The sequence below is a fragment of the Cucurbita moschata genome, unplaced genomic scaffold (assembly GCF_002738365.1).
Source record: "Cucurbita moschata cultivar Rifu unplaced genomic scaffold, Cmos_1.0 Cmo_Scf00016, whole genome shotgun sequence".
NCBI classification, from domain to species: domain Eukaryota; kingdom Viridiplantae; phylum Streptophyta; class Magnoliopsida; order Cucurbitales; family Cucurbitaceae; genus Cucurbita; species Cucurbita moschata.
The window spans coordinates 1,722,567-1,738,504 of NW_019268532.1; the positions used below are offsets into that span (position 1 = coordinate 1,722,567).

At 36.8% G+C, this 15,938-nt stretch overlaps 3 protein-coding genes across 4 annotated transcripts; 2 read left to right on the forward strand and 1 right to left on the reverse strand.

Moving 5' to 3' along the window:
* The first annotated feature begins 503 nt into the window (after positions 1–503).
* On the forward strand, positions 504–5,065 carry LOC111454591 (N-alpha-acetyltransferase 50). 2 transcript variants are annotated; one of them, XM_023096092.1, is made up of 3 exons: positions 504–744; positions 2,906–3,028; positions 4,595–5,050. In XM_023096092.1, exons 1-3 carry the CDS (start codon positions 591–593, stop codon positions 4,807–4,809), a joined length of 492 nt encoding a protein of 163 aa, XP_022951860.1. In that variant the 5' UTR covers positions 504–590; the 3' UTR covers positions 4,810–5,050. The 2 variants fall into 2 exon arrangements, with proteins under 2 accessions (XP_022951860.1, XP_022951861.1); XM_023096093.1 differs by lacking the exon at positions 504–744 and adding an exon at positions 1,530–1,617 and having other exon boundaries at positions 4,595–5,065.
* A 3,398-nt stretch (positions 5,066–8,463) lies between these two features.
* On the reverse strand, positions 8,464–9,380 carry LOC111454490 (EG45-like domain containing protein). Its single transcript, XM_023095982.1, has 3 exons — positions 9,120–9,380; positions 8,742–9,042; positions 8,464–8,648 (listed from the first exon to the last, which is right to left on the reverse strand). Exons 1-3 carry the CDS (start codon positions 9,220–9,222, stop codon positions 8,642–8,644), a joined length of 411 nt encoding a protein of 136 aa, XP_022951750.1. The 5' UTR covers positions 9,223–9,380; the 3' UTR covers positions 8,464–8,641.
* An 842-nt stretch (positions 9,381–10,222) lies between these two features.
* Positions 10,223–15,290, forward strand: LOC111454271 (probable 1-deoxy-D-xylulose-5-phosphate synthase, chloroplastic). The gene is made up of 10 exons (XM_023095692.1): positions 10,223–10,681; positions 10,972–11,091; positions 11,171–11,335; positions 11,517–11,667; positions 11,853–12,121; positions 12,262–12,535; positions 13,641–13,933; positions 14,049–14,327; positions 14,478–14,762; positions 14,911–15,290. The coding sequence occupies exons 1-10, from the start codon at positions 10,514–10,516 to the stop codon at positions 15,058–15,060; spliced, it is 2,154 nt and encodes a 717-aa protein (XP_022951460.1). The 5' UTR covers positions 10,223–10,513; the 3' UTR covers positions 15,061–15,290.
* Positions 15,291–15,938: the final 648 nt, after the last annotated feature.

The window sequence follows — 15,938 nt, forward strand, 5'->3', positions numbered from 1 at the left end:
AATTTCATAAACCTAAAAAAAATTAAATATAATCTATGAAATATAGATAAACAGTTTTTTTCTAATAACTTTTTAAATTTTTTTTACAAATATTAAAAGAGTATTAATATTATTTTAAAAATTTAATGGATATTAATTTTTTTAAAAAAATATTAATAAAACATTCTAAAAATTTAAGAGTATTTTTAAAATATAATTAAAAAATTTGAATCGGGACGTTTTCATCCCAAACTAATGATAAAATATTTTAGAATTTATTAAAAGTTTAATAATATTAACAAATTTTTTAAAAATTATATATATATTTTTTGTTATTTTTTAAATTTAATCTAAAAAAAATATAATTGTTTTTTTATAGTATATGGAAGGAAAATTGGCGTATTTTTTCAACATATTCCTGATAATTTCCCGGGTCGGGTAAATGGGCCGAAAAACGAATGGATCAAGGCCCAATTGACGGTCTCGGAGAAATGAAGATTTGTTCTCATCGTGTCCAATTGATACGAGCGGTTCCATTTCGTCTCCGCCAAAGAAAGTTTCTGTAGCTGTCTCCCTCTGAACCTTCTTTATTTTTTCTTCATTGAAAAGCTATGGGGGAGGTGCGCGAAGTATCAATTTCGCTCGATGGAGTGAGGGACAAGAACTTGATGCAGCTCAAGAAGCTCAATACAGCTCTCTTCCCTGTTCGCTATAACGAAAAGTACTACGCCGATGTCCTTGCCTCCGGCGAGTTCACAAAGCTAGGTTTGATACTTCTTCTATCGACTTCATCATGCTTTATCTTCTTTATCTTCTTTATCTTCTCTGTTCTTTTGGTTTGCTCGTTATGGCTTCTCTGTTTCTATCTTCAAGCGTTTTTGTCATGTTCGTTATTATTCTGTCTTGTGTGCTTTGCTGCTTGTGATTCTGCCGATGAGCGTTTTGGATTTAGCTGCTTGTTATTTAGGAAGAGTGAAGAATGTTCGTGGGGGTTTTTGCTATGAGTTATGTGGTTTTAGTTCGACTATTTGGTGATTTTTGGAATCTTAAACTGTTTGAACTGTTGATTTGGCCTTTTCTTTCCCTTTGGATGCTCTTTGAGACGTTATATGCAGTGTACGATTTTGAGTTTCTATTCATCAGCATTGCTAGCTTGCAAACTTCAAAACCCAGGTTAGTGTTCATTAGAATATATATATATATATTAGTATGAGAGAACAACTATTGGAAACCAAAAAAAAAAAAAGATTAGGTGGGCTTACCTTTCAAACGAGAGGTCTTGATATTTTACGTTTTCGTGGTTGTCTATTCGAATATCTTTTACATGCAGGTGTGTGGCTTTAAAGGAATAAAGGATTTTTTTGAATTTGGAAGTAAATAAATGAAGGATTAGCACCAATGCTCGACAATTCTTCAATCTGGTCTGCTATCTATCAGTTACTCCATTTGAAAAGTTGCCATTTGAGTTCCCCAGCTCCTGAGAGGAATCATTAATCTAAGCCTATATTATACTTTGTATGAAAAATTAGATACCCAATGTTTACTGTTGGTAATTTTATCAGACCATGGAAGCTTTCCGAAGGGTGGGCTTTGATTTTCATTGTTACTGTGAGGTGGTCAATTCTTGTTGCTTTTATTGTGCATAAAGGTTTCTAACCTTGTTTCTGTGGGGTTTGTCTAGTTTGATCATGTGGAACCATCGAGTGATTGGTCAGTAAGTTAAGCTGGTGATGGTCTAAGAAATTCGTTTGGTCCAATTGGAAATCCATTTTCCAGTATGATTCTCCTGTTTCCAGCAAATTCCTAAATGGAATCTTAACGGAATGAATGTTTTGATCTTTCTTCAAGGATAGTAGGAATGATCCTTGTGTGCTCTCTCTATAACAGTCGACTATTAGACTAGCACAGCTTGATATGGGTGCTGTCTGAAACAATACCCACTCTTTATCATTATCTTCATCCACTGTATGATGTCAAGCATGAGCCCGTACCTTTATTTATATTTGATTTCAGCAGGCCTACCTGATCACCGGGTTCATATATGCTGGTCGATGAATAATGTTTTTATTGCTGACGTATATACTTAGTAATATATGTGTACGAGTCAATCTATCTGAACACTTTGTAATGCGAGATCCTTTTTTCAATAGCGTGTATGGCATATATTCCTAGCTGCCTAATCTTTATTATCCCTAAACCAATTTCCCAATATTTTGTAGGTATGCTTTTCATGTTCTTCAGAACTAATAAAATATTTTGCACGTCGCTCGTTGTTTATAGTGTTACTAATAAGTTAACATGGTCCTTGCCAATTCACCAATTTCCTTTTCATTTAATTAGGAAACATTAGAAATGTGTGTGGGTGTTTCATGACCCTGCTACTTCTCAGGTGATATGTCTTAAAGTTCGATTTTTCCTTTTCCTTTTCTTTTTCTTTTTCGGCTTTCACTTACCATTCAATGATAATTCACTTTCTTCATCTATCATTTTGACGCTGCTTCTCCAACATCTCATCATTTGCTCTGTGTATTTTCAATTTGAACTCATTGCACAGGTCTCTCATTGCAAACTTGCGTGTTTAAGCAAAAAATAACATAGGAAAAAGAACAATTTAGTTTCCTTTAAAACCCTTCTCACTGGATTCAGTAACTCAGTAATTTGTTGATTAATGGACCTGCAGGCTGCAGCATGCCTAGTCCAGTTTATTTTTAAATGTTAGATGTATAACTTCAGAAATAAGATTATCCTGTTAATTCCTTGTCATATTTAAAATCTGAATCAGTCTAATGGTTAATAATTACCATTTCATATACCTTATTACAATGATTATTGTGCATTAAATAAAACTGTAGTACTCCCTTTTGAATTGTACCAATAAGTTTTATTAAGAAAAGGCTAAAACTACATAATTTTATTGTTTTCGCAGCATACTACAGTGATATATGTGTTGGCTCCATTGCATGCCGCCTTGAGAAGAAAGAAAATGGATCTGTACGTGTCTACATCATGACCTTGGGCGTTCTTGCACCATATCGTGAACTAGGCATTGGTAAGTACCAACTTCAAATCTCTTATTAGATTTTTTTTTTTAATATCGATTTTGAACTAGAGACAGGATCTATTAAAATAAAAAAGGAGGTAACAAACCTTATGGATAAGGCTTATAATTTGTTGATATGCATCTCCCATCCAAATTAATATATATATATATGTATATATAAAGAAAATACTGTGATAAAAAAAGACCTTCTGTGAAGGGCACCTCCAACTTGTCGCTATATATTGTGCAAGTTCACCAAAACGTTCCCAAGGATTCTCTCTGTCTTGGACTAACCTTTGGTTTCTTCCTAGCTAAAGACTCAATAAGAAATCTCTAACTGCACAGTTCCAATACACATTAGTTTTGTCTTCCAGCCACCAACATGAAACAGCTTTAGGAAGCCAAAATTCAAGCCTATCCGGAAAAACAGAGAAGGTATTAAAAATTTTAACCCGAAAAGAGCATCCTCCAGCAGTAGAAAGGCAATGCAAAAATAGATGATGAAGAGATTTTCTTCTCTTAGTCACAGACTGCAACAATGCAAAAATAGATGATGAAGAGATTTTCTTCTCTTAGTCACAGACTGCAACAATGCAAAAATAGATGATGAAGAGATTTTCTTCTCTTAGTCACAGACTGCAAGTGTTTGGGGAGATGGGTCGGCTGGGATTTTTCTTTTGGAGCTTTTCCTCATTTCTATGAGGAATATTTCATTCTTTGGGATTTTTCCTTAACAGATCTGATTGACGCAAAGCATCTTCAACTTTTGTTAAGTTGAGAAAATAACTGTAGAGTTCTCAGTTTTATCTTGGGGCCAAACCATCCCATCTTTGGAAGAACTGAGGCTCACTGAGTTCACTTTCTCCCTAATATAAACTGAACTTCCAAATTTCTTTGTAAAATAGATTTCTTCTTAGATGCAAACTTTTGTCACTCTAATAACTGTAATTACTGCTAGTTTATTGTCAAGAAAGCAAAAATGTCCAGGGATGAGGTTGTGGTGGAATCAACCCCACATCTTCCCAGATATGAAGCGGTTGTTGCTTTTTTTGGTAATATCAGGCCCTTGGCTGTATCCTCAATTGCAGTGCTTCCATCACAAATCTTTCTGTTAAAGTCCATATTTGTGCTAATGTCCTAGAGCATTTTCCTCATTAGTAAATCTCCTTATCCATTTAACTAGGAGAGCTTTGTTCCGTTCTTTCAAGTCCAATAACTAGACCACCAAAAGAGAGAAGAATAGCAGCCATTTCCAAGTTACTAGATGGATGCCCTGATCTTGGTTGTTTTTCCTTTTCTGGAAGAAGTTCTTTACGATCTTCTCCAAGCATTTTACCTCCTTTTAAAAGATCTAATATTTGTTAGTAATGTTAGGTAATTGTCCCCTAGATTATCTGGAATTTGTTACCAATGGTGATTAGAAAAATTGAACAACAAAATAACATGTGCACAAGGTGCAGAAATTAAGTATCATTTATCGGACATTATGGTGGGTTGGAAGGCCCCCATAGACATTTCTTTCTGAAAAAACATTTGATTTTAGTTGCTTGTTTTTATGTTCTGGGTTTTTTGCAGGTAGCAGACTGTTAAATCATGTTCTCGATCTCTGCTCAAAGCAAAACATTACCGAAATCTATTTGCATGTTCAGACGAATAATGATGACGCCATCAATTTCTATAAGAAATTTGGGTTTGAGATTACAGAAACCATTCAGAACTATTACGCAAACATTACGCCTCCAGATTGCTATGTTCTTACCAAGTATATTCAAACTCATACCAAGAAGTAACACTTTCAACTTGAGTTTATTCCTGAGTTGTGTCCTACAAAATTGTTTTGAACCTTACTTTTACTCCCTGTGAATTGAGTTAGTCAATTCGGGAAGCGATAGATGTTTGATATTCAATATCGTGGGTGCTAGAGGGCTTTTTGACATGCAAATTTTGTCCCATCTGGTAATTGAGTCAATTTTTGTGTGCTTCTTGAGGATCTTCAGAACAACTTAAATCTATTTATTGCCTTATCAATGATGGTTACTTTTTGCAGATAACATGAAATGTTGGCAGTGTTCCATTAGGATACTATTTTCACTTCTGGAGGAGAAAGGTATTAAATTATCTCCATTAGAGTAAACTTAACTACTCGATTATTCTTACCCTAACAATGAGAATCATGTAAGGGATCAAATAAGGATTTGAAGTTATTCACTTATTGATTCTTGATAAGACTGTCCATTAGAATGAATGTCAACCACCATGAGTTAACCTATTGGTCAACGTGGTCATGTAAATAATGTTGGGATATGAAGCCTGATGCCTATTTACAGTCAGATCTTGTAGAGATATATTTGGTAGATATTTTGTAAAGATCTGATAGAGATATATATAGTAGATATTTGATAAAGATTTAATAGAGATATATTTGGTAGATTATGTTCTTTGTGTTCTATCTTGATCGAGTGTGTGCGTTGTTGAGCAATCCTAACAAATAATAGAGAAGGGGTTAGAGAGAATTTGTTCAAGCCATGGTAGGCCACCTATCTAGGATTTAAAATCCTATACTTCATATTGGGAACCAAATAGAATCAATGTCATCATTTCATATTCAATTAATTGTGCATTCATAACTATTAGAAAGGGAATGAAGGGGTTGTTCTGTTGTGGACCGGCTGATATTCTTAGTAGATAGCTTAATGGATTATTATTTGACGGTCATGGAGAATGCTTTGGGATCATAAAAGCTGGGTTTAAAGGTTCTCCTTCTCTAGAGACTCATCAATAAGCTACTTAGAGACAGGTTTAAAGGTTTTCCTTCTATAGTTCAAACTCTAGAGACACCAAAGCTGTTTCAAATGCCTCTCGATCATGCAGGCCCTCGACCTTGGAATCATAAAACGTCTTCTTTATATGCTTCTATGATCAACTTTTGTCATTAGAACATGCTTGATTTTTCTTTATTTTGTGAAGAATTGGACTTTTGGTTAATGAAAGGGTGGAATAGTCTGCCGTAGTAGCCGTCTTTACTATACAGATTGGGTGGGAACAAGTTGAGATTGGTCTTAGAGAGTGTGTTAACAGCATGGAGCCAGTAGGAAAGGACTGAGAATTAGTTCATCAATCACGCTTAATTCTGAAGACCCTTTTTGGCTTTTTGGGATCCAAAAATGGTTTCATTCAAACGATTAGATGCTAAAGTCTTCTTGTTCTCAACGCATCTTCTTCCTTCCCATTTTCTTTTCGGTGCTGAGAGGAAGAATTCTATCACTTTCTAGATGTTGAGCTGTTATGCTCGACATTGTTCATGATTAAATCTACTCACATGAGTACTACTACGTGACATCTAAGTCGCACGAAAAACTTGTTGCTTGAATCATGTTCAAAGCACTATCTTTTGGACGATAGCTTGAGTGTTATTCAACTAGTCAAGATATATGTTTGATAGGAAATCAGAGACTTGAATCCGTGAACCCTACACGTTGAACTATTCCACTTCATGATAGTGATCTCTCGAGTTTGATTATATAGTCGCACTTTGTTAGGTGTAGGTCTTTTTCACTTGAATCTAGAAGGTTTGCTTGTTCATACGTGCTATTCAACTAACTCTCTGCAATCCGCAACCCTATTCAGATAAAGAGAGAAACAACTTTTGTAATAGTCTAAACTCATTGCTAGTAGATATTTTCCCCTTTGGCTCGTTACGTATCGTCATCAGCCTCATGGTTTTAAAATGCGTCTTCTAAGGAGAAGTTTTCATACCCTTATAAGAAATATTTCGTTCCCCTCTCTAATCGATGTGGGATCTCACAATCCACTCCTTAGGGGGTCAACGTCCTCGCTGACACATTGCCCAGTGTCTAGTTTTGATACCATTTGTAACCGTACAAGTCTACTGCTAGTAGATATTGTCCTCTTTGGCCCGTTACGTATCATCGTTAGCCTCACGATTTTAAAATGTGGGATTTCAAAGCTTTTGTCCATGGATTTAGATAGGGGTTGGATGCGAGGAGGAAAGACACTAATTTAGTTAGAAACTAGAACAATGACATTATGTCATCCTCACAGGTCTGAACGCAAAGCCCAAGCCTTGGCCCTCCCCGCAGCCATTAACATAATAGCTTGACCATACCTGCCTGCCATGACATGCATTCACATTATTTTCAAAGCTCAATTTTGAAAATTGGTCCAATTCTTTATGTCCAACGGCTAACTACAAACTTAAAGTATTGATTCTCAACTTGCAACTGCTTATGGATATGTTTATCAGAATTGTGTCTATTGATTGATATAGGAACGATAGGCTCTCGCGACGGTTTAGCTAGGAGGCCAAAATACCATTCAATTGGTCGACACATTAGTAATGCCCCCTTGTACATTGTTGGATCGAACATCTACCCTTTAGAGGAAATTAAACAAAATAACATGTACGTGTATATATTTTGGTTAAAATATTAAAATTAGTTTATAATATCGGTTTGAAGTTAATTTTTTTAATTAAATTTGGTTAAATGAATAATAATAATTTTCACATATCTTCAAAAAGAAAAGATAGAAGGACAGTAAATAATTTTTTATAAATACATCAAATTCTTAAATTAAATATAGTTTTTAAGTATCAAAATAAAATATTTACTTTTTTTTATAATATACATAGGCAAACGATTTGTTAATGATATATTTCTAAAATGTCGTGTTTTCTTTGTGTATTTTATTTTTTATAATATACTAAAAATACATTAAATTATGTCACATTTGATTATACAATCCTTAGGGGACAGTTTACATTTTTATTACATTATCCAACAAAAAAAAAAAATTGATAAAATATAATATTATTAATTAGAAATTACCCTATATATTAGAAATTCCACGTAATGCCGGTAATAAGCTGGAGGAAGGTGAGGATGACGTCAAGTCATCATGCTACAATGGTCGGGACAAAGGGTCGTGATCCCGTGAGAATGAGCTAACTCCAAAAATCCGTCCTCAGTTTGAATTGTAGGTTGTAACTCGCCCGAAGAAACAAAAATTTATAAAGAATTATTATATGAATAAAAAAAAAATGTTAAATGGGATTTGACTTCGTCTTGTTTTATGATCTGATCTCTTCACCGCTTTCCTCACCAAATTCGCTTTTAGCTGCCCATGTGAATCTATGCATGTGCCCTCACATTTCACATTAATTATATATTTCTTGAAAAGTTATTTATTTATATAACTTTTATTATTACTCAATAAATAATTTTGAACTTAATTTTTTTTTATTAAATTTAGAGACGAACTAAATTAGTAAATTATTAATTAATTTATTTATTTATTATTGTTATTTTAAATAACAATAAAAACAATTAATTAAATGTTTGATGAATAAGAAAATAAATTCATTCTCCAAAAATAATAATAATAATAATAAAGAAAGAAAATAAATTCATTGCTTTTTTTTTATTATTATTATTTCTTTTTCCTTTTTAAAATACAAGAAATAATAATATTAGAAAATATAAACTAGGTGTGTGTCAATGGCGGAAACCAACCACATGGACTTCATCTTCCTCACAGTTCTAGAATTTGGACCAGTCAGAAACCCTAATTACGGACGCCATGGCTCCCTCCCTTCTCCGATTTTCAGGCCCTGCAAATTCACAGAATCTCCGCTCCGATCAATCGAACCTAATCGTTTAATCCAATTTCAAATTCGAAAAATGTTCAAATCAGTAGAACTCACTCCCGAAATTCGACATTCACGAAGGCCACATTTCTTTGAACGATGGATTTATACGCCGTCGTTGACAGTACCATCGTCGTAGCCGCTTTCGCTGGCTTCGACACCGTTGAAATCGCACGATCGACTATCGTGACCTGAATCGTCTGATCCGGAACGCACGACATCGGTACGGCGGCGCTGAAGCATCTCACTAGGTATTGTCTTCCACAAGCCGCTCCGTTCTCCCATATTCCCTCTCCGGCCGCCGCGAACAGATTACTCGCCGGAAACAGAGAGATATCGTTTCCGGCACAGGCGGTGGCTGTGTAAATTTCATTTATTCATTCAATTACCACCGCGAATCAAGAACATGAAGAATGCAAATGAAATGGAACTTACGTAAATATGGCGGACTGTAATGCGTTGCAGTGCCAATATCTCCATGGGAGAGATGGAAGAGATGAGCGAGGAAGAAGACGGAGAGAAACAGAGGCTTCGACATGTCGTTCAATTCCTGTGAATGAAAACAGAGAGCGATTTTCAGAGCAAAATCCGACTCGTCGGCTTTTGAATATTGTTTCGCTACGATTTCATTTGATCGAATATGAAATTCATATTATACTAATTAAAAAAAAAAAAACTCTGATTCGCGTACAGAGTTTTCTTCAATTCCTCTGCATTCAGACGCCAAATAAGTCTCAGCCACCGAATACGTTAACCAATCAGGAGAAGACAACGAGGATTTCCCGGCCCCACCATTCGGCTGACGGGGACGGCCTTTTGAAATACTCGCCGAATGGACCCCAATGGGATATGCCACGTCAGATTACGTCTTCGGCCGGCCCCACCGGCGAGGAGATCATGGTGATGACATGGCATTGGGGGGTATGAGTACTATACCCTATCATATATTTTAATTATTAGAATATTATAATTTTAAATTAATTAAAATATAGATGCATATATGTTTGACCAATAAGTCAAATGTTTGACTCTTTCGTTCGAACATAACTTTATTTATAATAAGAAGCTTTGATCTCTCATCTAGATATCCCTGCTACATGTTTCAATCTTTATCTCCGTGAAATTCTCTATTTATTTTTGCTTGAAACAGGGCGAGAATTCTCCACGTGAGGATCGAGTTCCTCGTTATGAACCTTTTCATCTTTTTATGTATATATATTTTTTAAAATAATAATTTTAAAGAATTTTTAATGGATAATTCTCATTTTTCAATGTAATTTTTATAAACATCCAATTCAAAAATATTTTATAAAGAAAAAAATATAATACAATATTTAACGTAATTTTAATGTAATAGTTATGAGAAGCATGCAATTTTTTGAGTTTATATTTAAAATTGTGGAGAAAGTTCTGGATATTGCAGAAAAGGCCGTGGACAGTCCATGACAATTGTTTGGGCCTTTTGAGCTGCAGTCCTGCCATGGCCGAGAGCACAGAGAAACCATTCTACACCACTGAGTTATTCTATAATTCTTCCATTAAAGTCACATCCAATTCCACTTATGTCAATACTCCTAGAGCAATTGGTAGATATGCTTCCGTTTCTTCCTTCCTTTGCTCATCCATCGCTAATTGCTTCATGATTTCAACTCTCAACCATTTCTAGGTTTGAATCCTCTGCTTCTGCTTATGCTTCTGAGTCAATTGGGAAATTCTTTGATCTTCTTGGTTTTTTGTTGTTCCCGCTTGATTCTTGAGCTTTTGTTTGGTTTCTTCGACTTGGAGGAACATATTTTACGATCCTCTCGAGTTTGCCTGCTGTTTAATTGATGGGTACTGCTTCGACTGGGTACCCACTCGGAATGGCTGTCCATTTAAATGGAAATTCTGCCCTCTTGCCTCATAAATTGGAATTCTCGCGCTCTAGTTTTCCTCTACACGCTGAATTTTCGAGAATCAATCCGCTCTTGGGTTCTGTTTTCGGTGTTTCTACCGAGGTATCGAAGCATTTTATCTTATTTTTCCTTCTCTGATATGAAATTTATACACAATCGTTTGATTTCTGTGCGGATAAAGTGATAATCATTAATTTTCAGCGTTAGGATGATAGAAAATCCTTCCAAAACTGTAATTAGAAGTAATACAGGTAGAAAATCCTTACAAAACTGTAAATAATGTTTTGAATATCCAAATCCATTTTGCTGCATTTGCATATTGGTTGATCAAGATTCTGGCCTATGATCATACCATTCTATAATTTGATTGGAACATAATCTTCCTGATGCAGTCACCAGTTCATAAGATACGTTGTTTACCGGACATTGATAACATCTTCTGGGATAAAGATCCAACGCCCTTACTTGATGTGATTGAGAATCCTATCCATTTGAAAAACTTGTCTCCTAAGGTTAGTTTATGGTTTTACACATATATCTCCTTGTGGATGCTAAGGATAATATGGCTTCTAAATTCACCAATTGTGGCAGGAATTGAAACAATTAGCTGATGAAATTCGTTCGGAGTTGTCTTCCTATCTTTCTAACATACGGAAATCTTACAAGGCCAGTTTGGCAGTGGTGGAGCTGACTGTTGCCTTACACCATGTTTTCCATGCTCCAGTGGACAAGATACTGTGGGATGCAGGAGAAGAGGTAGAACTATTTTTCTTACAAACGATATTATTAACTTTCTTCTGGAGCTGAAATTGTCGTGAAGTAGGTATCGACACGACGATGCCATTGCATACCGATATGTGACTTCGGGGTATGCAATCATGAGAGAATGTGTCTAAAAAATGAATAGAAATTACTGATTTATTTTGTCTCTTGGCAGGCCTATGCACACAAGATTCTTACCGGTAGACGACCTCTCATGAGTACATTGCGTAAAAAGAATGGTCTTTCTGGGTCTACATCTCGGTCTGAAAGTGAATTTGATCCATTTGGTGCTGCACATGGCTGCAACAGTGTATCTGCTGGACTTGGTACAGTTGATTGCCAACCTTTTGTATCCTTTTTATATAGCTCATTACATAACCCTGTTCACGTCCTGCCTTCACCATTTGAAAACAACTCATTTTGTTTCCTCGCTTAGCAATATTGTCTTCTATCCTTAGAATCGTACTCGGAAATTGTGAAACAAAATTAATATGATATCATCTAATCGTAGGCATGGCAGTAGCGCGGGATATAAAAGGTAAGCGTGAAAGAATAGTGACAGTAATTAACAACGGGTCAACTATGGCGGGGCAAATATATGAAGCAATGAGTAATGTGGGATATTTGGACTCGAATATGATAGTGATCTTAAATGACAGTCGCCATTCTTTACACCCAAAACTTGATGAGGGCTCTAAGACATCTGTCAGTGCTTTGTCTAGCACCCTCAGCAGGCTGCAGTCCAGCAAATCCTTTCGCAAGTTTCGTGAAGCTGCTAAGGTATTTTGCTGCTTTTTCCTTTTAAGTGACCTGACACTTGGAGGATGTTCTTCGTCGTAATGTTTGATGGGACGTTGGTTATTGTTCTTTTTGTTTTTAATCTGAAAAGTGCTTAGCTTCATACTTTTTTCTGTGATTAGGGTGTAACTAAAAGAATTGGTAAAGGAATGCATGAATTGGCTGCCAAGGTTGACCAATACGCTCGGGGTATGATGGGTCCCTCGGGATCAACCCTTTTCGAAGAACTTGGACTCTATTATATTGGCCCCGTGGATGGCCACAATATGGAGGATCTCATTTGTGTTTTACAAGAAGTCGCATCGCTCGATTCGATGGGTCCAGTTTTGGTTCATGTCATAACTGAAGAAAATTATGCAGGAGGTCATCAGAGGAGTGCAGAAAACCATCTGGAAGGTATCCTTTCCCAAACTCAACCTTTTCCTCTAGCATGTATTGGCGACTGAATTTTTATTTTACTTTCACCCTAAACCTCTAGCATGTAAGCTTCTTTTTTCAGAGCTTTTCTTGAAGAGCCTTAAGAAATGTTCATACTGATTGATGTAGAATTTTCAAATCTACCGTTTCATATTCCATCACTGGTTTATATGCACTCTAGCACATTTTGATAAAGAAGTTTCCCAAACCTTATTTGTAACCGCCTAAGCCCACCGCTAGTAGATATTGTTCTCTTTGGACTTTCCCTTTTAGGCTTCCCCTCTTGGTTTTTAAAACGCGCCTGCTAGAGAGAGGTTTCCACGCCCTTATAAAGAATGTTCCGTTCTCTTCCCCAACCGATGTGGGATTTCATAATTCACCTGCCTTCGGGGCTCAGCATCTTCGCTGGGACTCGTTCCTTTCTCCAATCGACGTGGGACCCTCCAATCCACCCCCTTTCGAGGCACGCGTCCTTGCTAGCACACCGCCTCGTGTCCACCCCTTTTTGGGGCTCAGCCTCCTCGCTGACACATCGCCCGATGTCTGGCTCTGATACCATTTATAAGAGCTCAAACTTACCGTTAGCAAATATTATCCACTTTGGGATTTCCCTCAAGGTTTTTAAAACGCGTGTGCTAGGGCGTTCTCCTCCCCAACCGATGTGGGATCGCACAATCCAACCCCCTTTCGGGGCCTAGCATCCTCGCTGGGACTTGTTCCCTTCTCCAATCGAGTGGGACCCCCCAATCCACCCCCGTTCGGGGCACAACGCCCTTGCTAGCACACTGCCTCATGTCCAACCCCCTTTTGGGGCTCAGCCTCCGTGTTGGTACATTGCCCGGTGTCTGGCTCTTATATCATTTGTAACAGCCCAAACCCACCGCTAACACATATTGTCCTCTTTGGGCTTTCCCTTGAGGTTTATAACGCGTCTACTAGGGAGAGATTTTCACACCCTTATAAAGTATGTTTCGTTCTCCTCCTCAATTGATGTGGGATCTCACATTATTGTTTCTATTTTCGTGAAATAAGAAAGCAAGTTCCATTCTGTTTATCTCATTCTGGTTTCTCCTTGTAACTCCAGGTTTATATAACATAGACCCATTGATGTACGGAATTGGTTCTCAAACATACAGTGATGTCTTTGTGGAGGCACTAATCATGGAGGCGGAGAAGGACAAAAACATCGTGACAGTTCATGCTGGGATGCAGATGGAGCCTTCAATTCAACTATTCCGGGAAAGATTTCCTGATAAATTCTTTGATGTGGGCATGGCTGAGCAACATGCTGTTACATTTTCAGCTGGATTGTCATGTGGTGGGTTGAAGCCCTTCTGTGTAATTCCTTCGGCTTTCTTACAGAGGGCATACGATCAGGTCTCTACATGCTCACTTTCTTCTTGCTCGTATCGTAAGCCCCTTCGTGCAATTAATCGTGCACTTACCACAGTGTTCAGGCATCTAACAATAGCAAGTTGATATGGTCTTCTAGGTGGTACACGATGTTGATCGGCAGAGAATTCCCGTGCGTTTTGTAATTACCAGCGCTGGATTGGTAGGATCCGATGGTCCTATGCAATGTGGTGCGTTCGATATAACATTCATGTCATGCTTGCCAAACATGATTGTCATGGCACCATCAGATGAGAATGAGCTAGTAAACATGGTGGCCACGGCAGCGCACATCGACGATCAACCTGTTTGCTTTCGCTATCCAAGAGGCTCCATCGTCACGGCTGACAACCTTGTCCTTGAAGGGGTTCCCATTGAAGTAAACACTCTGCTCTCTTTTTCATTTAATTAGTTTTATTGTGTTTTAAAATGTATAAATATCAAAATAGCGGATCTCGAGTTTCATGCAACCTGAGAAAAGAAAATGAAAGAACTCCTTTTGTCCATTTGACACTGTAACTCAATGCAGATTGGAAAAGGGAGGATTCTTGCTGAGGGTAAGGATGTTGCTTTGCTTGGGTATGGGGCAATGGTTCAGAACTGCCTTAACGCACGAGCCCTTCTCTCGAAGTTCGGTGTCGAGGTTACAGTTGCTGATGCGAGGTTCTGCAAGCCACTCGACATAGCGCTTCTCCGACAACTTTGTGATAACCATGCATTTCTAATCACAGTGGAGGAAGGTTCGATTGGAGGCTTTGGATCTCATGTTGCACAATTCCTCACTCTCGATGGACGACTGGATGGAAGAACCAAGGTGCGTTTTTCAAGGCATAGACTTGTATTTGCGTTAAGCACGTAATTGAACTCGATCAACCGAACCCAAGAGGGAACGGTTGGTTCTTCGATCTCACACGATTAGTTCTGGCTTAGACATATAACACTTGTACCTCGATCATCTGCAGTGGCGACCAATAGTTCTACCAGATAGTTACATAGAGCAGGCATCACCACAAGAACAGCTCTCCCTAGCTGGGTTAACCGGAAATCACATAGCTGCAACGGCATTAAGCCTGCTCGGTCGCCCCCGTGAAGCGCTACTAATGATGTGTTAGATCTTGTATCTCTTAGTCTCTGCTGCAGGTGAAGTATTCAAACACTTGAGATTCACCCAAGGGAGAGATGTAAAACATCGGTATCCATTTTTTGTCTCAATTTGTTGTACATTCTTCTTCAGCTTGTGTATGTGCCATTTCTAATGCTTTTGCTTCCCCGTTTTTGTACACAGTTCTTACAACTCTATCTGTTCGCACAGAAAAAGAAAGCTCTACCATTCTTTATCCCATTTCCGCTGTTTTAATACATATGTCATCGACCAAGAGGTCAGAGGTTTTAATCTTTCTAATCTTTTTTTTTATTTTTTTTATTTTTTTGCTTTTATTTAAATTTGTTTCAATTAAGACCCAAATTAAAATGGTATTGAATTAAACCCAAAATTATTAGTTAATAATTTAGGAATTTCGTCCATGAAACATTATTCTTTTCCTTTTATTTAATTTTTTTTTTCAATTAAGACTTAAAGTAAAATGGTATTAAATAAAGTCTAAATTTTTTTTAAGTGAATACATTTAAATATTCTAGTAATTTTCAGCTCAAAATCGCTAAAATACAAATATTCTTAATTAAAGAAGCAAATAATATTTTTTCGAAATTATCCCTAAAAAAATGAATAGAAAAAAAAATAGAATAACACGATATTTATTCGATCTCAACACTCTAATTTAAGTTAATTTCTATATTTTTAAAAATCTTAAACATTATGCAATAATAATCATATGGTCTAAAGTTTGAATTTAAGTGATAATTTTTAAATTAAAGTTTTAAAGTGAAATATAAATTGATTTTATTCTTCTCCATTCTCCTCGGCCGGAGCGATCAAATTCCACGCGCCGAGTAATTGGGTAGCGATATTGTAGGCCCTACAATTAGTAAT